At 37.9% G+C, this 22,616-nt stretch overlaps 1 protein-coding gene and 1 long non-coding RNA gene across 2 annotated transcripts in view; one reads left to right on the top strand and one right to left on the bottom strand.

The window, feature by feature from the left end:
- The window catches only part of LOC127411250 (uncharacterized), a 66,989-nt gene extending 63,927 nt beyond the window's left edge, over window positions 1-3,062 (bottom strand). Inside the window, exon 1 of the long non-coding RNA XR_007892242.1 lies at window positions 3,020-3,062. This is a non-coding gene — a long non-coding RNA (uncharacterized LOC127411250). The remainder of the gene's footprint in view (window positions 1-3,019) is intronic.
- Window positions 679-21,623, top strand: hhipl2 (HHIP-like 2). Its single transcript, XM_051646616.1, has 9 exons — window positions 679-1,020; window positions 4,191-4,843; window positions 8,331-8,474; window positions 8,634-8,965; window positions 9,669-9,795; window positions 9,939-10,084; window positions 10,179-10,260; window positions 20,329-20,411; window positions 20,892-21,623. Exons 1-9 carry the CDS (start codon window positions 679-681, stop codon window positions 21,443-21,445), a joined length of 2,463 nt encoding a protein of 820 aa, XP_051502576.1. The 3' UTR covers window positions 21,446-21,623.
- Window positions 21,624-22,616: the final 993 nt, after the last annotated feature.

Genomic DNA, 22,616 nt, shown 5'->3' with positions numbered 1-22,616 from the left:
TACAAAGCAATTTACAGCACATAAATAGCAGGAACAATTGGACATCTTAGAATCTCTGTAAATTCTCATTTCCTCAAATCTGAAATTTGTTTGTACAGTTCATTGAACTGCACTGTGATTTCGTACACTAGGTGGCATAAATGAGTTTTTCCATCAGCATCAGCAGGAGTTTCAAGCTTCAGTCATAAATTTGATTCATTTGACTTATTTATGTTTTGTTACATTTTTTGTAGACTCTGCCACGCTATTCAAACTAAATTGTGAAATTCATACATTCTTAAATAAAATCTTAAATAATCATATAGACTAGGCCTTATGAGCATGATATTTTATTTATTTATCTCCTTTTTACAGTTATATTTTCAATATAATGCATTTAATCATTTATGGTATAGTTAAATGTATGCTGGTATTTCTATTTGTAAAAAAAAAAAAAAAAAAAAAAAAAACAGGATCGTAGTATCAGGAGTTAAGTTAGTTCGCACAATGAACGAAGATGAAGAAGAGTTTGCACGCAGACGCGCACACACATATAATTGCTCTGCACAGACACACACACACACACACACACACACACACACACACACACACACACACACACACACACACACACACACACACACACATATAAACGATAAATAGCAAACAGACTCGTTCCCTCTCATGCACACGGCAAAAATGCCGAAAGAGCAAGATTTACTAAGACATCATTGTGCAAAGTACCCTCAGGGTAGTTTGCCGACCAAGAGGACCAAATGGATGCAAGGACATTCCATCATACGCTTCATCATTTTCTTCTCTTATTTGAGACATGCACTGGCACATCCTCAGTGTTTGGACTACCAGCCACCTTTCAAACCCCCCCAACATCTTGAGTTCTGCAGGCATTACGAGAAATTTGGTTGTTGTGACCAAAAAACGGACAACAGTATTGCGATGAGGTACTGGGATATTATGGACCTGATCGGTGAGGAAGTGTATGAAGTGTGCAGTGATTTGGTAAAAGATATTATGTGCCAGGTATGTCTGATCCTTAATCAACAAAATAAAATTAACTGATTGTATTAATGACTGGTTTTTGCATTGTAACTGCTCTACTGAACTAATACATGCACTGTAAGAAACCATTTTTATGTTTGTCTTGTTTTTATTTACAGATGTGTCAGAGATTTTCAAAGGAAATGTTATACCTGCTATTATTAACCTTCATACATTAACCTTTATACCTTTAAATTAAATTGTAAACTAAATGTGATCTGGGTGTTATTACTAATAAACGCAATAAAATGTCCATTATGAATTAATAGCCTAATATTTAATATTAATATTAAACTGTAATTTAAAATAGCATATAATTACATCTGAAATGAAAGGGGTGTGATTAATATATATATATATATATATATATATATATATATATATATATATATATATATATATATATATATATATATATAATTATTATTATTATTATTATTTTATTATTATTTATTTATTTATTTTAATCAGCATCGAAGATTTCTCTTTACTTAGATCAATAGCAAAACTATTTGTTGAAATATAACTCAGATACTATAGGCTACATATTTTACATTCTAAATGTATGTAGCCGGTGGGTTGAAAATAATCACCACAGAATACAAAAATATCTTTTGGGGTTTTATTCTGACGGCTGTTTATTAAACAGGATAAAACAGCGTTTGATTGGGCCGTATATATAAACAAAATACAAAAATGAATTATGGTAGGCTACAACGAAATAAGGTAGCCTACAATGAAATGTAAAAAGAAAATACAAACAGGTCATTAGCTTATTATGGTTTATTCCATAAGCGCTTTGAAGCGGTAAACGCGCTTCCCATTTGAACAGCGCGCGGCGCGACTCGCGCGCATCCTCGCGCTGGACGCGTCATAAACCAGGCTTGACTGGATCGTGCAGAGCGCCAAACAGCACGGTAACTGACCACAAAACCTGAATTAAACTGTGAATTTTCTACTTTGAAGCACTATGGAGAATATCAAACAGCTCATCAGATTTTCATCTGACAAACGATAAAATAGACAAAAAAAATAAAAAATCCCGTGCTCTTACATTGAAGGAAGGACCAAGCCATAGGGACCAGAATATCAGAGACATAGGGTTGAGCTCGTTGGACTTCGGCCAGTAAGCAATGCTCTAGCAACCACTTAGAACACTAGCAACTGCATAGAAATGCCTTGGCAACCACATATCATCATGGCAGACAGATTGCACTGTGAATTCGGCGACAATAAGTCAAAAGATCTGCTGCTGAAATCTAAACGTATGTGCATGTGAAACTCCTATTTCCAAGTGAACTGTCCACAGAATGGCACCTAAAGTGAGTTGTGTTTTTAGCTGTAAATGATGCAATACAGTCAATAGAAATGCATATATTATTAACCCTACACTCTAATCCAAATCTCAACCCTAAACCTAAACGTCAGTGGAGCGAAAATGTAATTTTAGAGCAAAAATGCAACTTCCAAATCGCACTCGTTATTGCTTATATGAAAGCAGTTACTTCCTGGTTTTCAGGGGACCAGAACCTTTGTCTCTAAGGTTGTTCACGCAACATGCTATCCATAGCACCAGAGGGAAAGGTTAACATAATTGAATTGATGCAAAAATGTCTGATGGGGGATGGCGCTTGTCAGTAATTCTGCAAAATGGGGTCTGTTGTAGAGTACTTGAACATTTCAAACCAACGTGTTGATTTCCTGCGATATCATGTTGTATCGTGGTGGTGAATTCTGTACAGGCAAGCATGACTCACATTTTCCTCAAAAGATCCAATTATATACTACCAGCCAGACAGCAATAGAAACTATCTGCCAGCATTGTCTCAGTCTCTTAGAATTGACTTGACAGACAATAAACTACTACTGTACCTACTGTGGCCCATGCCAGTCTGACACTAACTGATGGTCTAGACTGATCTCACAGTGAAATTGGAAAAAAAATTGGACTTTCCTTTGGCTAAAATCGTTTTGTGCTTACCGAAATGCAAAACACTGCCTCCGATGCTCAAAGCGGTGGGTGCTGTTGAGCATATGGGCATGCGTGAGCTCCATTTTCCAGATGCAATGTCCACGGAGGGGTGCCACAAGCTGTAGAGGCTGTAATACATTGAGGAGGAATGCAGATTTTATAAAATGTACCCATCAACCAAAACATCAAACCTAAACCTAACGGTAAAAATGTATTGTTAGAGGGGAAAATGCAACCTTAGAATCTCGCTTTCACTGATTATGCGAACATGATTACTTCCTGGTTTTAACGCGCAATCTGAACCTGGGTCTCCCACACTGCTGACGCAACATGCTTCCGCATGCCCTAAAGGAAAGGTGACCCAAATGGAGCCAATGTTAAAAAAGATAGGAGATGGTGCTTGTTGCTGAGTCAGCATAATGTGTCCGACCCTAGGATATCGGAACAGTCGGAAACAGCATGCCAACTTCTCATGTGATCATGTTGGATGATCAACTGACCACTGCCTGCATCTCTTTTGTCTCTTAAAATGTAATTCACAAATAATAAACTATTGCCAATTAAAGCCTGTCAACCAGCAAATGAACTTTCACTGACCCCTGCCAACATCCCTGCAGTCAATTTTGGAGGGACTACAAAGACTCTTAATCAATAGCCTTGCAATTTAACGGTTATCATTACATATTAAAAACTGCCTCATTGTCACATTGAAAAAATCAGATTACTTTCATCTATTCAATGAATACATGACTTGTATTACAAATACAACACAAAAATACTATTAGCATATACTGTATACATTTAACGTAAATCCAGAGGAAGACTGGATCCCCCAGCCGAGTCTGGTTCCTCTCAAGGTTTTTTCTCTCCACTTTGAAAAATCTTATGGAGTTCTCTCCACTAACTGAATAACTTATGGAGTTTTCCATCCGATAACTAACATGTTATGGAGTTTTTCCTTGCCACAGTCGCATTTGGCTTGCTCACTGGGGGCTTAAAGATAATAAGGCATGATTTTCTAAAAAGCTGTTCACTAGGTATATTAAGATATTAAGGCATGACCTTCTGTAAAGCTGCTTTGAAACTACCTGTATTGTAAAATGCACTATTCAAATAAAATTTACTTGACATGACTTTTATTTAACTTGATATTGTTCTGAATTGTATCACTCTCTTACAGGAGTGTTCCCCATACGCTGCACACTTGTTTGATGCTGAAGACCCATACACTCCAATGCGCCACCTGCCTGGACTGTGCTTCACCTACTGTTCAGACTTCCATAACAAGTGTCACTCTGTGGTCAAGTATCTCACCAACAGCCAGACACTACAGGAGACTTGTGAGAGAGACCGCTCGCATTTCTGTAAACTCATTAACCTTGCTGACCAAGACTACTGCTACCCCAACGTCCTGAAGAACAATGATCTGTACAGCAATCTGGGCAAGGTGGTGGAAGACACCAAAGGCTGCCTGCAGCTATGCTTGACAGAAGTGGCCAATGGGCTGAGGAACCCCGTGCTGATGGTTCACAGTGGAGATGACACCCACCGCATGTTTGTGGCAGAGCAGATAGGTTTTGTATGGGTGTATCTGAGGGACGGCAGCCGCATAGAGCAACCCTTTCTGGACATTAGTGGTGAGGTACTGACCACATCGTGGCTGGGAGATGAAAGAGGTTTCCTGGGCCTTGCCTTCCACCCGAAATACAGAAACAATGGCCGCTTCTTCATTTACTACTCCATTCTGATTAATGGCATACTTGAGAAAGTTCGCATCAGCGAGATGAGGGTCTCAGTTCATGACATGAACATGGCAGACCCCGAATCAGAGAGGTTTGTTTGAAACATAAAGTTGAGTCATGACATCTCTCAGAATAAATTGAAGGTGCTACAGTGAATATCACAAGTTGGTAGGTTTGGTCTTGGCAGACTAGCTCTTACATTGCTGCTGCTGCTGCAGAGCAAATACGTAGTCTTGCTACTGCTAGAATATACACAGGCATACTGAGTTAAGCATGTAAGACATCCAAATGCTGCACAATTAGACATACATATTATCCCCTTGAAGCAGATTTAGACAGGTGGTTCTGGAAGAGGGTTTCAGATAGAAAACTTTTGTATTGTGTTGCAGTGAAACCAGCTTACCTGCAAACAACTGAGGCTGTTAGACAAAAAGAGAGTACACAAGTTGATTGGCTAACAGAATATATGTAAAAGGACCTATCAGCTGCACTACTGTATGTCAGCTGCTTTTCTTATCTGATTACATGTCAAAAGACAAATCAGCTTGGGCCATAGAGTATGCGAGCCACTTGGCTAAGAGATTACGGGCCCTGTTTTTAGCACACCTTAGTGCAGCGCTATGAGTTACATCATACAAGTCACTGGGCATGTCCATGAAGTTTTGGTATTTTTGTGCAAGCCTGCACTAAGTCTAGGCACAAAAGGGTTTGCGAAATTGTGCGTGCAAAGCGCTAATGGGCTGGGTCAAGTGCAATTTACTTTGGAGGTTCTTCTGCTGTTATTGCATCGTCTACGTCCCATTATATAGTCCATTCTCTGTCAAGCACCAGCGATTTAAACAAATACAGCACATTCATAAGAAGTTGGTAGTGTAAATGGGCTGCATGCAATGCATTAGAGGATTACAGATATGTACTTCCTTTGCGCATTAACTGTGTCCTTGTTGAATGTCAGGCATCTTTACGACAGTGATGCACTCCTTATATAGGCATGGAAAATGTGGTGCTTGTCAGGACTAATTGGATATAGACCCATTAAATTATAGAGAATGTAAGTATAATTAATCATATTCATCTACTGACACACAAATCATGGCTAGTATAAATAGTGATCGTCCGGGAAATGTATTTTCAAAGTTTGGACATGAACTTTATTAGCACCTGCTGGTAAAATCTCCACACTGAAAATGCAGGAACTGAGTTTAGACTTTGTGCAAATAATAAAAGTATTTCTCGGACGTCTTAGCACAATTACCTATTTCTCAGGAAAATGGCAAATTGGCTTTGCATTACTTCATTAACATATGGCCACAGATAGCTGAAGCACTCCAAACCAAGCCCACATGTGCTTTGGCTGGCACGAAAATTGCATTTAGAGTTAGCGCTCATACGAAAATCGCATAAGACGCCACGCATGGTCACTGCGCATGGACACTGAGCCCTACATGTTCAAAGGGCATATGCAGAGCCATGCAGCCAGTCTGCAACATTCAAAGTTTCATGACTGAACACAGAATCATGTAAGATAGACAAGATAGCACATTCATAAGAAGCTGGTAGTGTAAATAGGCTGTATGCAATTCTTTATTCGTTTGTAGGCAAACTTAATATTTGTCTAGTTTTAAGCATTTAAAGGCATAGTTTACCCCCCAAAATGTATATTCTCTCATCATTTACTCTCCCTCATGCTGTCTCAAACTCGTATTACTTTCTTTTTTTTTTTGGCAGAATACAAACGAAGATATTTTGAAGGATGTGTGTGTAGTCTAGTCAATGGTCAATGGTCATTTTGTGCATTGTAAGTCAATGGGGTCCAAAACTTTCAAGCTCCAAAAAGGACATAAAGCAGTATAAATTCAATATGACTCCAGTGGCTTAATCCATGTCTTGTGAAGTGATATGATTGCTTTGGGTGAAAAACAGAACAACATTTAAGTCTTTAATCACTATAAAGACTGATTTATACTTCTGCGTCCCACCTATGCCACAGGCTACGCGTAGCTACAAAAATGTAACTTTTGTTTTTTTTTCTCTCCAGGCCTTTACTTGATATGTGAGTGGAATTACATTGCTTGCATTGTTTTTATTTATTTATGAAACATATAGTTAGCGTTTTGGCCGTGTGCTCATAGAACGATGCAGACACACCAACGCAGGACTATAAATGCAAACCGACGTGTTGGCCACTAAGCGGAGCCCACGCCGCAAGTTCGCCGCATAAGTATAAATCAACCTTAAATCTCGACATCTGCAGTCTCCTTTGCGTGTTCATTAGAAAAGCTCATTCAAACACTTTCATGTGCTTGATGCAAACACAGTTCCACATACACAAACCAGACACATGTTGCCAGGTTTTAATGCCCAGTTTGTAACAAGCGATAGTGAGACAAACAGACCAAATGCAGAGGAACAGTTCAAAGGATTTATTTACAATAAATGTGAGCAGTCACTGTGGATGTCGAGGATCCCAGTAGTGGGGAGAGATGACAATCCATGAAGTGTGTGTTCGTAGAATGAATGTGTGCGTTGTGGAAGTCAGGGATAGATTTGTGGAATCCTCCATTGAAGCTTAGTGAGGTGCAGAATGACGGCCAGCAGGGTAGGGCTATCTAGCTCTCGACACGCGGGCAAAGACGAGGTATCCTCCGTGGAAATCCAGCTGACACGCAGCGAACTGGAAGGCAACCACACACCCAGCGGGCAACCAACAGATACACGAGACAGGAACAACAGGGCAGAAAGTGTGAGGTTAGTTACTTCACGCCAAACAACATAGTAGCAATGATACTGAGAATATGGAGAGCTAAAGAAGGGAGTGAATTAAAGGAGAACAGGTGTTGCTCGGCACACTAATCAGTGACATGATCAGCGTTCCCCCGGGAACAATCAATGTTCCCATGGAAATGCTGATTATGCATGACGGCCATGCCTGCGAGACATGAGGGGGAGAAAATAAAACATACAAAACAAACCAGCTTACTCACTGGAGCCGTGACACAGTTGGGCTATTTTGAAAATGCAAACTTGAGTTAAAATAATACAGTTGTATGGGTTGAGTTTTTTAGGATAGTTTTAAAATGTACCTTTGTCACCATAAAGTTGATGATAAACTAAAAAATTTAAATTCAAGATCTCATTGTTTACAATGATACCAGGATTGAGTACCTGGCAACCGCGTGCAGCATCAAAGATCTTGAAGCTTGAACTTTGTTCCAATCAGGCCAGATGTCAATATTTTGTGAATACGGCCTGTTTTGAACCCAAAGAGATTATATCGGTTCAGAAGACATGAATCAACCCACTTAAGCCTTATGGATCACTTATATGTTGCCTTTATTAACTTTTTGGAGCTTGAAAGTTTTGGACCACATTGACTTACATTTTATAGACAAAAACACATCATACATACTTATATCTTTGTGTTCAGCAACAGAAGAATATGAGATGGCATGAGCGTGAGTAAATGAGAGAATTAAGATTTTTGGGTGGACAATCCTTTTAAGCATAAACCTTTAAACCAAAAGTTTCTCTATCTCTTAATTCCTTTTTAAAAGATCTATGCCAATCTGTATCAACAGAGTTCTTCTTGAGATTGAGGAGCCTGCAGCAAACCATAACGGTGGACAGCTTTTGTTTGGTCTAGATGGATTCCTATACATCTTTACAGGGGATGGCGGAAAAGCAGGGGACCCTTTCGGAAAGTTTGGAAATTCCCAAAACAAGTAATGATAGTTCTGAAACTATAATTGGTGTAGAATTAATAGGATGAGTGTCACAAATATACTTAGTCTTTTGATAAAACTCTTTCCAGTAACTCTCTCTCAGACACTTTATCATAACAATTTACCTGATATATATTTTATATATATAATATATTTTAGATCAGCAATGTTGGGCAAAGTGCTCCGCATTGATGTGGACAGTAGCAGTATAGATGGGAAGCCCTATAAGATTCCACCAGACAATCCCTTCCTCGGAGAACCTGATGCTAAACCAGAAGTCTATGCCTACGGTGTGAGGAATATGTGGCGCTGCTCAGTGGATCGAGGGGATCCAGTGACCAGTTATGGCCGAGGGAGAATACTCTGTGGAGATGTGGGCCAGAATCGATATGAGGAAGTTGACATCATTGTGAAGGGGGGAAACTATGGATGGAGGGCCAAAGAAGGCTTTGAATGCTTTGATATGAAATTGTGCCAAAACTCCTCTCTAGGTGAGCTGGACCATAGAATTGCAGCCAAATTTATACAAAGCAATGCACATATAGTATGGGTCGCACAAAAAAGTGACCAAACAGAGCATTCCAAAATGTTTACTGCTTAATGAAACTATTCACTAGAGAAATTCATACCAAAGGCCAGTTTATAAATTTGTGCAACTGATATCTGGAAATTCTGAAAGTGAATTTAAGTTTGGGCTTTTCAGACAATTTTAAATTAATAGTTCACACAACCCACAACCCAAATAGACCCACAAATGACAATTTTGTCATCATTTACTCATCTCCAAGACATTCCAATGCATTCCAATGCAACACCAATGCAAGTGAATGGAACACTTTGAATCTCCAAATCTGCAGAAGAAATATGGCTTACATTTTGGAATGTTTGGAAAGTTAAATCAAACAGTTTAAGAAAACTTGGAATATAACATGCAAAACATAGTGTATGGAATACTTTTATGATGGTTTATGTTTTGGTCCTTTTTGGAACTTGACCGTATAAATCAATATCCACTTCTGTTGCATGGAAAAGACGTCTCATTTTGTGTTTAACGGAAGAAATACAATAATAAGGGGTAAACACTGAAATTTTGAATTTGAAAGTGAAAGAATTAAAAGGTCTACAATATACAGAACAAATTCACATCTCATAGCACACATTGTTATAGCCCACAACTATATTTTGTTTTGATAGATGACATTCTTCCAATATTTGCCTATGGACACCACATTGGGAAGTCAGTAACTGGAGGATATGTGTATAGAGGATGCGAGTCACCAAACCTCAATGGTCTGTACATTTTTGGAGACTTTATGAGTGGGTAAGGACCAATCTTTGATGGCTTTCAGAAATGTAACAGAAATGCCTTTAATAAACTCTAAATTAGATCTAAGGATGTTGCAACTATAAAACAGAAAATTATTTAAAACTAGTCTTGACAATACTTGCTGTTGTTTAATTCAGACGATTGATGGCTCTGGAGGAGGATAAGAAAACTGGGAGATGGAAGGAAAATAATGTGTGCATTGGTGACACTAAAACCTGCTCTTTCCCTGGCCTTATAAATCATCACCACAAGTTCATCATCTCATTTGCTGAAGATGAAGCAGGTTGGATTGCTGTGCAGTATTGTAAATCCCCAATATAATTATTAAAGCAATAATGTGACTTTCATACGATATGTTTCTTTTGTCTTTCCTGAAGGAGAGTTGTATTTTCTGGCGACCTCCTACCCAAGTGCAAATTCTCCCTTTGGCACACTCTACAAATTTGTGGATCCATCTAGGTATGTATAATTTGCTGAAACTGAATATTTGGTTAGGTTTGATAGGAAAATGCTAAACATTTGTGTAACCTTTGGACAACACTGCAAACATCTGTCATTTTGGCAGGTCAGTGTCTGCATTTGGATAAGATGTCTGACCAGATAATGTTGTTAATTTGCTCCCCTTCTGTTTTATTCTACATGGGGGAGGGGCATCCTCATGGGGGCTGCCATTTTAGACTCACATGACCAGCTGAATACTACTTGCTTAATCTCAGTAACTGTTTTGTTATTGGACACTTTCACTCTTGGATTAAATTAATCATACAGTGAATTTCTACAATGGCATCTGTAACTGAAAACTGCTGATTTTGAATGATGCTGCATTCACACCACAATGTGTCACTGTAAATCCAAGATGACACAAGCAAAAAGTTACTGAGTGCACCTTTAAATAAAATATTTTATTTTTTACAATGTGTGCACTGGTTAAAAGCAATTTGGGGGCAGGTTGTGTGTTACAAACATTGAGGGTGGGCTATAGACTGGCCCAACCGATCAAAAAATAGCACCAGAAATTTGTAGTATTTTTCTAGTTTTGTTACTGGCTGATTGACCATGGTTTGATACGGTCAGGTGCAGTTCTAGGGTCAGTGGACATCCGGGGCTTAGACCAGAGACATCCATGTATGCATTATTATACACCTGACATAATTATATGCACATACATAATTACATCCAAAAGTTCCAATCTCATTGGCTGAATCGTATGTAACTTCTTATGGATGTATGGCAAGTTTACATGTCAGTCAGTACGTCTTGTCTGAGTGGGCGGTTCTTGTCAGCAATGAATGAACATAAAGGAGATACTGTTTGATGCATAGCAAGCAGAATAACAGTTCTAAAGGATTTTATTTTACTGCACACATGAAAACTCGGTGATTAGTACAAGGTTCTAAAAACAGGTTTTCTCTCAATTTTAGCATATGAGACAAACTCTACTGTGAGACAAACTCCTCTGTCACAGGGCAGAACTTTGGCTACGTTCACACAGTCAGTGTTTGGGGATGACAACGGCATTTACATATAGGTGTGAGTCTTGAAATGTCCTGTTCATTCAACATTTTACAGTATCGGCTTGAATACTGTCTGTGTAAACAAACAACCGAAGTCAAGCCTGTATTCTAACAGCAGTAACCATAGTGACAGTGACTAAAGTAGGCTAAATATCAAAGAAGCATGTACAGTGCACCATGGCTCTCACATCATACGGCATGACTAACAACTAGTTGTCCAGTACGGTTCTGTTCACACAGCGCGGATTTGCCGAAAATGCAGTTGTGAGTCCTGAAAATTAGCGGGTGTCAGTTCGGTTATAGAATGCAGTTGTCACTCTTGTAAATAACCATCCTGTGTGTGAACTTAACTGTATTAAGCACTCAAAACAGGACTGACAACCGTATTCTGCTGCTGTGTGAACATGGCGAAAGAGACCTGATTTCAGTCACAACTCAATTTTGCATTTTGCCTTTGTAGAGCAGTATAATTGCTAATTACCTTTCCATTTTTACCAATTAATCAGAAAAGTCAAAGACAGAGAATCATTCTTCTTTAAGCAGTTCCCATCTTTGTTCAAATTTGAGGTTCTTAATCTTGTATGTTATTGATCTATCCATCCAATATATTTCCTTCCATTCAGTCCTTAATATTATTTCTCCGAACTCCATCCTTGCACTCGTGGGGACTCTGATTTGTCCATGTAATTTGCTTTAAGGCTGGAAGTCTATTGCTGTAATTTATTTCTAAGTAATGGAGGTAATATACCATGAATAAGGTTGCCAGGGCCCACTTCAATCTTATGATTATGTACAATGTTTATCCGTTTATTTATTTCAATTTATTTTGAATATGGGGAATACGTGTAAAATACAGGTGTATGGGCCTAATGATCTTAAGGAAAGAACGCTTTTTAAATCCATTAGTCTCAGGGGTTAAATTGGGCCGGTACGGTCTGGAACGGCGTTCCAGTACCTTCGATTCCAAAAAGAAGAAGAAAATGCTTGTTTGTCAATCCATCCCATTTATTGTATTCTTCGATGCAGTTTTTGTTTGATCCCCTTGACACATTCCGTCTCTATTTAGCGAGTGTACTTATGAAGTGTATTTCAAGCTCATTATGCTTCGCTCTAGTCACTTGCGCACAGAGGCGGCATACGAGAGCAGCACCAGACCTCTGATACATAGAAATCGCGTAATATGGAATCAACTGCTCACCCGTTTCTTTGATCCACTGATATGCAGTAGCGATTTCCTTAATTTTGTTAAAAAGCTGAATACCCGAAGGGGTTTTGAATCAGGAATCAATCACATCTAATCAATTTTCAAATATCTAATATTTTGATCACATTAGATCAAAATATCATAGAACTTGAGAACAAAAGACCACTCGGCCAATACACTGAAAAAGGCTTCATTGTTATTTCTATATTGATGTGTAGCTTACTCCATTTTTTTTTTTTTCTCTCTGGCAAATACAGTGGGACAGGGGCGTAGCAGTCACATTAAAAGTGGGGGGAACACAGCTGTCAGTATGTGGCTCAGACAGACCCAACATTTACAGTGCAGTATTAATATATTACAATATATAGTAATATTTAAATATGATACAAGTATTATATTAATATATAAGTATTATATACTTATATTTGTAGTATTTTAAAGATTCAAGTATTGCAAAAAAAATTCTGTTCATCTTGTGGAGCACTTGCTTCTGTTTCACACATGACCAGGGGCAGACTGGGAAGAAAATTCGGCCCGGGATTTTACATAGAAACTGGTGTCGTTTTGAGGCACGTTCTGCATAACGCGGCGGCCCATGCGGCCCCATTTCGCGGCCGGCCCACCGGGAAAAGTCCCGGTTCTCACAATGGCCATTCTGCGCCTGCACATGACAATAAAAGACTGAGCACAAGCTGGTCCTGAATAAATTATTTAATCAATTACAATAATGACAATTGTGCATGTGCACAATTTTTATTTTGTTTACTCTTTGCTTGTGCATTGCAGTATTTAAATGTATCCAAGTGGTTTGAGTGTTTTGATTACATTCATCAAAATTAGTTCAGATCCATTTATGATTCGTTCAGTGACCATTTCTGGTGATGCCAGAAGGTGGCGACAAATGAGTGTCTTGTGTGAAATTAGTTAGTCACTGAACCAACGATCAAAAGAAAATTTTAATCCTTTAAAATTTGTATGTCTACAGACCTACAAAGAGACTTTTAAGAGTTTTAAGCATTATAAGAACAAAGCAAATCTATAATTTCCCTTCAGTTTGTGAGCTGCTGACATGACTTTTATCAAAAGACAACAATAATAGTCTTATAATAATTATAATGAGTTTCAATAACATCTGCACGTTTTCATGTATAAAAAAGCATTTCTACTTAACTATTGACTTCAGTAAAATGCCTAAGTGTTCTAAGAACACAGCAGATCTATCTTTTTTCTAAAGTTTGTCAACTGCAGACCAACATAGAGGTAAAAAAACAGGAGCTGATATTAAAAAAAGCTTTACATATTTAACACAGATCTAGTAATATGCTTAAATTGGCAAAAAGAACTAATCAAACTTTTACCTCACAAACATAATGTGAAAAGCATAACTTAATGAAGACTCAGGTGGTGATATAAACTCCACTTACAATGTGTGCTTAAAAGAAGGATTGTCCTTTGTTTTGTTTTTTGCAGTGCATTTCACGTAATGCTGCCAAACAAGAACGATATGCTGATCAATAACTCTCGTTTTTGTGTTCCTCATCTCTAGATTATTCATTTAGATCCATATCAATGCATATAAAAAACATGGATAAATGAGCATTGTTGAAAGCAACGACATAATGAAAAGTTGCAACATAACCTGATTTTAGAGTTCCCCCACCACCGAAATCCCAATTAAAACCCTGATTAGACTTCATATTTTAAAGAAAGGGTGGTGTCTATATTATCAGTCTTACTGATTGACTGGGTAAGTTCCATATTAGAATAGTTCTTACAGGGAAATTTCTTCTCAGTTAAGACATCATGCAGCGAGACAGAAGGACTATCAGCTATGTGTCAGATAAATGTCATGTGGTCTGTAATCCTTCTTTAGAATCTTGGAATTTCTGGCGCATGCTTCAACCAAATGGATTCCATTCAGGCTTCTGGAAACCTCCATTATTCTATCACTGACAATGAAATGCATGAGTGAAAACAAAATGATTTTTTTATTTATACTATTCTGTAAGATATGTGCTCCAGTGTATGAAAAGGTTTACATTATTTACTTATTTTAATGGATTGCTTCTAAAATAAGGTAAATCTAGTAAAGGATAAATGTGTGCCAAAAATTAACAACTTTAGAAACAAAAGCAAATAAACAACCAAAGATAATCTCTGTGATGTTAATTATTATAAATCCAAAGAGACATCCTGCTGGACAACCAAGATTACTGAGGGTTATTAGACACATCTGAAATCAATCTGACTAATAGCTGTACCAGACATTTCTTCCAGCTTTTTCTTTGTACTTCACAGACCAATGGAAAATTCAGGGATCCATTACTAATAGAAGCAACAGGGCTTTAATAAGTGCATTTACTGTACACACACAATCTTACACCAATTACGCTTAATAACCCAGCAACAAGGTGTTATTTTACTGGGGAAAGGACTTACAGGAATAGTTCACCCACAAATGATCATTTTCTTATCATTAACTCACCCTTACATCATTTCAAACTCAAATGACTTTCTTCTGCTGAACATAAACAAACATTTATTTTACATGATATATGATGTGGATACATGATGTGTTTTTGTCCATACAATGCAAGTCAATGCGGTTTAAAATGTTCAAGCTTTAAAAAGGACATAATAGTAGTATAAAAACAATACAAACAACTTGTGTTTAATTAATGTTTTCTGAATCGATACAATCAAACCACTCAAGTAATATGGATTACCTTTATGCTGTCTTTATGTTCTTTTTGGAGCTTGAACATTTTGGACCCCATTGACAAAAAAATCTTTGTTTGTGTTCTGCAGAATAAAGTCACACAAATTTGAAATGGCATAGGGTTGAGTAAATGATGAGAGGATTATCATTATCAGTAGGCAGTCTCTGCACAATGAATTTAATTTCCTTTCACACAAATCATGTGTAAAAGGGCAGATTAACAGTTCATAAACACTTACTACAGTATTTGCCCTGTTCCTCACACAATGCTATCTTATGACATCAACACACTTTTACTATAGTTCATTACTTGTAAAGCATTTGCATTACATTTCCAACTTCATTTATAAGCTTATTTGTGTGCAATAAAATTGCGCAGTGGCACAACTGATAGAGTGTTTCACTTCCAATGTAAAGAATTGGTGTACTGAAGAGTCATGTCATGAGGAATCAAAATTTAGCTGTAGTTTATTTTTAACTAACGAAAATATTAAGATGTCAAGTAAGGTCCAAAGACGTTGTGTTCCTTGTTGTTGAAAACTGCATCTCTGCATATCCTTCTAAAGGATCCCAACATTAGGAATGAGTGGCTTATTAAAATGAAGCTCCTGAATGCATCAGTGTGGGATTATATGTTTTGTTATGCATATTTCTCTGAGTTTTTGAGAACTAATATATTCAGAATTTGCAAAGTGGCAACTATATTGGACACAACAGTAATGCCTGAGAGTAACAACACTACTGTTTCTGTTACAAAAATAGAGTGTTCATGGCAAATTTGCCACTGATCATTTTCAGATGCAAATAAGATTTGCAGCAAACTTGTGGTAAATTGTCGATTGTCGTAATGGTTTGCTGTATGTTCACCATTAACAGTGAAGAGCTGCAAAGTTCTGGCAAACACTTAAGGCGAATCACAATTTAATTTGCATGTGAAAATACTGAGTGGCAAATTTGTGGCTAGTTTGCCAGAACTCCAGATTTTTTGTAAGGGCATGTGTTTTTTTTTTTTGATAAAAGGAATCATATAGTCAGCTGTTTTGAATCACAAAATAAACCATGATTAGGACTCCAACGCAGAGTGGATTTAAATATGGGATTTAGCTCATTTTTAAGCAGCGAAACATTGAGGGCGATCCCCTCCCCTGGTTGATCTGCAAAATGATGGTGGGGGACTCCCCACCCAGCAAATATCCCATACTTTCCATTACACAGGATGCATGTTGAAGCAGCCAGAAAACAGAGATGAACACCAAAGTTGACCATCAATTACAGCTGGATACAGATTTATTAAACCTTACTCTCAGTTTGTGCTAGTCTGGACTATTTTCACTGTTCTCAGCTTTATGCAGGATTATTTTAATCACCCAAACTTGTACTGTATGCCTAATATATAGGTATTTCGGGAGCAACAGTATGCCAACTTTTAGTTTTCAATTTCAGTCAGAATAACAGAAATAATTTAATTGCATGCTTCACATAAGTTGGGTGTAACGATGCAGGCAGGCTGAAGACAGGCAAGAGCCGAATAACGATGAGTTTAAGAGAACCCAATTGCAGTTTTATTAATAAACCCAAAGTGCAAACAAACAAAGACTTGACTAAGACTTGACGTGACATCAACCTTACAACGAACAATACTCGACAAAGAACAAAAGCAAAGATGAGGGCTTAAATACACACACTGAGGAAACAAGATATAAATACAACCGATGAAAGTACAGAATTAAACAAGATAACAAGACTAAACAACCAATAACAAAACAGAACTGATGAACATAAGACTAATGGTACAAGAACAAGGCACATGAAACACGAGGTAAATCAGAAACTACATGACTAAGACACATGACAAGACTAGGAAATAAACTAATTTCAAAATAAAAGGCATGGCTAAAAGAACAAGAAATCAAAACATGAACAAAAACACACAGACGTGACAGAATTCCCCTCCCTCTATGGGCAGCTCCCGATGCCCAACAATAAACAAAACACGAGTTCAATAAGGAGTTGGTTTGGGGGGGTCTTTGGGAACCAGATGGGGCTCGAGACCACGGGGGGCCAGAGAACCAGGGTGGAGCATGTGGGCCAGGAGACTAGGGTGGAGCAGGCTGAGGGCCCAGACACCACAGCGGTCCAGGCGACCAGGGCGGAGGGCCCGGTGACTGGTGTGTATCAGCAGACCAGGGCATAGCTGGCGAAGGATCCGGAGACCAGGAAGAACCAGGCGACTAGGGCGAATCCGGCGGAAGCCAGGAGACCAGGGCGGATCCGGCGGGCAGCAAGGAGCATGGCCTGATGAGACAGATGTGGGTTTAGGGACAGGGCCTGATGAGACAGCATAGCATGGAGAGGTGGAGACTCAGGGGGCGGGGCCACTGGAGGCTCAGGGGGCAGTCAAGGCGGCCAGGGACTCATGCACTAGCTCTGGGATGGCAGAGGTTTCGGGCGCTAGCTCTGGGACAGCAGAGGCTTCATGAACTGGCTCTTTGACCATGGCAGGCATGGGCACTGGCCATGCTGGGGAACTTGGACGTGGCGGCCATGCTGGGGAACTCGGACGTGGCGGCCATGCTGGTGGACGACTTTGGTGTGGTGGCGGTGATGAAATTCTCTGTAGGAGTGCAAACATTCTCTTCTGCAACTCCAACAGTGATGGCCAAACCACTCAGGAGCAGGGCAAAGTCCATATATTTAGCCAGAGTCCAATTAATTCTGCCTCCAGGCAACATAGAATATATGGGCTCTTTATGGCCAGCCCGGAAAAGGTTCTTAAGAGCAACCTCATTAAAATTCACCAGTCCGAGACATAATCCTCGAAGGGACGATTCCCCTGACGAAGATGAATGAGGCTCACTGCTGGGTACATAATCGGTCGAGTATTCGGTAACGATGCAGGCAGGAGACAAATGATGATGATTTTAAGAGAACCCAAGTGCATTTTTATAAATAAACCCAAAGTGCAAACATAAGAAACAAAGACTTGACTAGACTAAGACTAGGCTAAGACTTCAACCTTACAACAAACAATACTCAACAAAGGACAAAGGCAAACATGAAGGCTTAAATACATACACTGAGGAAACAAGCTATAAATACAACCAATGAAAGTGCAGAACTAATAAACAAGATAACAAGACTAATAAACATGAACCAATAACAAAACAGAACTGATGAACATGATAACAAGACTAATGATACAAGAACCAATAAGAACAAGACACATGAAACATGAGATTTAAGCCAATCATAACAGTGGGCATGTATATTGAAGTCTTAAAGGGGATTGCACTTAAACTTAAAAAGCGTTAGAGACAGAGGGCCAGAGAAAGAGTGGAAAAAAGTAATTTAATATAATATTATGAGTGTTTTGTTTTTGTTTTTTTGGGTGGGGCAAAAACCTTTACTAACATTATAAGTGAACCTCAAGGAAAATAATAAATTAAATTCATTGCATGACATGGCACCTTTAAAATTGTAATGCAGGCTCAAAACATTATCAAAATGACACAAGGGCCCAGAACTGTTTGAAAACAATACAAACCAATATCAGTGGCACAATATATTTGTCCCAACATAGGAACAAATGTGTTTGTGTGTTGTGTGTGTGGTTCAAGCAAACCTGACCCACCCACACCCACAAACATACATACATGCACACACACACATGAATACATATTGTACATAAATATTTTGATATGTAAATTTGGAGCGTTTACTTTATTTAAAATTAGTACATTTTACATTTGTAAATTAGTGAAAAGTTGTTTGACTGTTGAAATGTGATTTCATGAGCCGGGTCAATTAGACCTGCTATAGTGCTACAGTGTTACTTGATGGCCAAACACACCTGGTCGTCAAATTTTTGCGAGGTACAAGACATTTACTCATTTTCCTTCCTATTTGTCAATATGAAGGGGAGACTCTGTCAATGCCGACTTGAATAAATATAAAAAATTTCTCATCATTTAACCACATGCCATCCCAGATGTGTATGACTTTCTTTCTTCTGCAGAACACAAATGAAGATTTTTAGAAGAATATTTCAGCTTTGTAGGTCCTTACAATGCAAGTCAATGGGTTGCCAAAATCTTAAAGCACCAAAAAGCACATATAGCCATCATAAATGTAAACCATATGGCTCCATTGGATTAATTAATGTCTTCTGAAGCATAATGCTAGGTGTGTGTAAGAAATAGGTCAAAATTTAAATATTTTTTAATTAAAAATGTTAGATTCCAGCCAGCTGTGGTATGAACGGCCAGGAGGGTCAAGTTCAAACTGCCTCCCGTGTGATGTAAGCATGTTGGCATGTCGATATCATTGGATCCCTCAGCTGGTCTGAAAGTGGCAGGGGAAAAATGTTCACTGCACACCCTCAGTATTTTGAGTGACTCAATGGGTGTTTTGATATCCCAGTGAACAGCAAGCAGCCATAGCTTCAGTCTCTCAGGATCATAGATAGGAAATCTGTGAAAAGTTAGTCTTTTCTCTTGCGATGATGCCCGCGGATGTAATCTAACATTTTTTAGCAGGTTGAGGCATCCAGGATAAGCACACGCCAGCACCATCTTGTAAAAGAAACAGATACCAATACAAATCTATAGCAAAACCAATTTAGCTTCTGAATAACATTCCTCCTCTGTTGTAAACAATACACCGCTTCCATATTTTACGTATTTCATGCGTCAGTTCTTGGGTAAACTTTCCGGTGCTTGAGCGTCATGCGAGAGGCAGCATGTCTTTGACCCATTTGACCGAAGCGAAATTTTGTAGTTAAAGATAGTTTTAAATATTTATCTTTTTCTTACACACACCTAGTGTTATTTAATCCACTGGAGTAGTATGCATTACTTTTATGATGGCAGTATGTGCTTTTTGGAGCTTCAAGATTTTGTCACCCATTCACTTGCATTGTATGGACCTACAGAGCTGAGATATTCTTCTCAAAATCTTCATTTGTGTTCTGAAGAAGAAAGAAAGTCATACACATCTGGGATGGCATGATGGTGAGTAAACTATAAGAGAACTGTAATTTTTGGGTGTACTATCCCTTTAAGTTATTTTCTCTGTCTGTCTGGGATGTACAGGAGGGCACCTCCAGGGAAATGCAAATACAAGCCACTTCCTGTAAAGGTCAGGGGGAAGAAAGTGCCATTCTCACCTAGAGAATGTAAGTGTTTACATTCTACATCTTAAGTCATAGCTCTTTGTACTGTATCTTTAATGACATGAAGACACACCTTAAGTCTTTTTTTATCCCAGTTAATAAAAAAAACCAAAACAATAAACTGTTCTCCACTTACCCTGCATTCACTGTACAGTTTTGGCATTATACTGTTCTAGTACTCCATTTAAATGTGGTACAGGAGCACTATTTGTATTGCTTTCTCTCTTGGATTAATTGCTTCTGCTTGAATTATTCTAATTTGTAAGTAGCTTTGGGGGAAAAAAATTGGTTAAATTAATAATATATTATTATATTATAATATTTATAATAATATGTCAATGTAAATGTTGAATCGTATTAGACGTACATTAAAAAATAATTTGCTTGCATAGAATGTTGGGATAAACGGATTAAAAAAAATGAATCTTATGTAACTATATGACCTGAAGGTGACAGCTGATATAAACATGATGGCTTTTTCAGTGACTGTACTGGGCATAAATGTATCACCTACAAGGCCACCACTGGAAAAGATAAAAGTCGCCACTAAACCACCAGGCACACGCCAGCCCACAAGGGCCCAACCCACCACATCTGCACAAAAGAAAAAAACCCTGGGCCAAACCACTATGGCAAAACTGCACCAAGAAAAGTCAAAGACAAATCAGTCAAAGGATAAGCAAAAGAATGTGAGCACAAAAGCTCTAAAGAAAGTCACTCCTCACAGTAGAAAATCAATGTTACAAACCAAGAAGGACAATAAAGACACAGGGAAGCTGTCCCACAAACTCAAATCATCTGTGAAAGGACCTCTGAAGAGCCAGAAAACTAAACCATTGAAACCAAAAGAGGGGAAAAAGCCTACTGTTTGGTTACCAAAGGCTAGAAAGGCTGGAAAAGAGAAGAAACCCACGAACAGCAAGCCTAAGGTGACTGATTCGAAAAATAAACAAGACAGCAGCAAAAAGATAAAATATTGGTCAAAAAAAGGGAAGACTGCCTTAATGACCCGCATGTCAGGTATAGCAATGTATTGACTTCTGTGATATACTGTACAGTTCAACAAGTGTATCAATGAAATAGCAACTGTGAGGTCAATAATCATGTGTGGGACCAAGGAGAAAACACCAACAGCCCACGTGTTTCGAATTTACTTCGCATGCAACAAGAGCATTCTTCAAAAGTTATTCTAATTTTGGAATGTGGTTAAGTAATTAGTACGGGGCAATAATCTTTATTTTAGAGCAAAACAAAAATTAAAAGGAAAAATTCTAAATAAAAACCAAGAATGCTTTTGAAAATCTTTCATAATTGTTTGAAACTAAAATACATTGCATTGTTAAATGTGTTAATTTTGTGACAAACCTAAGTCAGTCAAAAAATAACTCTTTTTTTTTTACTTCAAATAACTTGTGTAAAACCAAAGTGGTATTACTTTTCCTTTAATAGACTAGGCAAACATATACTGTATTTACCATGCATGATAAGATTTTTTTTTTTTTTTTTTGGTTCAACTAAAAATGTTTCATTCAATAAAAATCTTTTGGTATGTTTGCAGTAAAATTCTTTTAAACGCAGATCATAACCATGTCCATATGACAGTGTAAGTTAAGTATTACTTGCTACACACTTGCTGCTCAACTACAATTTATCGTCAGAGGCTCTACAGGTGAATAGGATTTTTCTTTAAACCTTTTCATATTAAAGTAGGTATACGTATTTTTTTCTATTATGACTATATACTTAAACTTTTAGAATCTGCAAATTAGGCATCATCTTATTAAATATGCACATATTTGCATATAATAATAAATAAATTATATAGACCCCACAGAAAATATTATAATATGTTATAATATAAACTTCTGTATGTGATCAACAAATGAGTGGTTGGTAATTGTAATAATAAAATACTAAAAATATTTTGTTTCAAAATGTAACAAAATATTTAATAAAAACAGTTCACGTGTAAATGAACATGCTTTTTGCCCCATTTTCAAGATGAAATGGCAATTGTTATCGGCTACAGTTGCACTTATTGTGGTACTAAAAGAAATGGGGCATGGGGAAATAATCCACAAACATTTTTCAAAGGCAACATAAAAAATGTTCTAACTAGTGGCATCACAGTTTGTGTCATGAGCACAGAGAATCAAAGGTGATCTGCTGACAGAATGCACATTATCGAAAACCCAGTCCATAATTCAA

Source organism: Myxocyprinus asiaticus, chromosome 20 (genome assembly GCF_019703515.2).
Source record: "Myxocyprinus asiaticus isolate MX2 ecotype Aquarium Trade chromosome 20, UBuf_Myxa_2, whole genome shotgun sequence".
Classification (NCBI taxonomy): Eukaryota; Metazoa; Chordata; class Actinopteri; order Cypriniformes; family Catostomidae; genus Myxocyprinus; species Myxocyprinus asiaticus.
This window is presented reverse-complemented; position numbering and strand designations above follow the sequence as displayed.

Coding starts and splice junctions, on each gene's coding strand:
- hhipl2 (XM_051646616.1), top strand. CDS start 679: ATGCCGAAAGAGCAAGATTTACTAAGACATCATTGTGCAAAGTACCCT. Junction 8,966..9,668: donor GTGCCAAAACTCCTCTCTAG/GTGAGCTGGACC, acceptor TTGTTTTGATAG/ATGACATTCTTCCAATATTT. Junction 20,412..20,891: donor GCCATTCTCACCTAGAGAAT/GTAAGTGTTTAC, acceptor TGGCTTTTTCAG/TGACTGTACTGGGCATAAAT.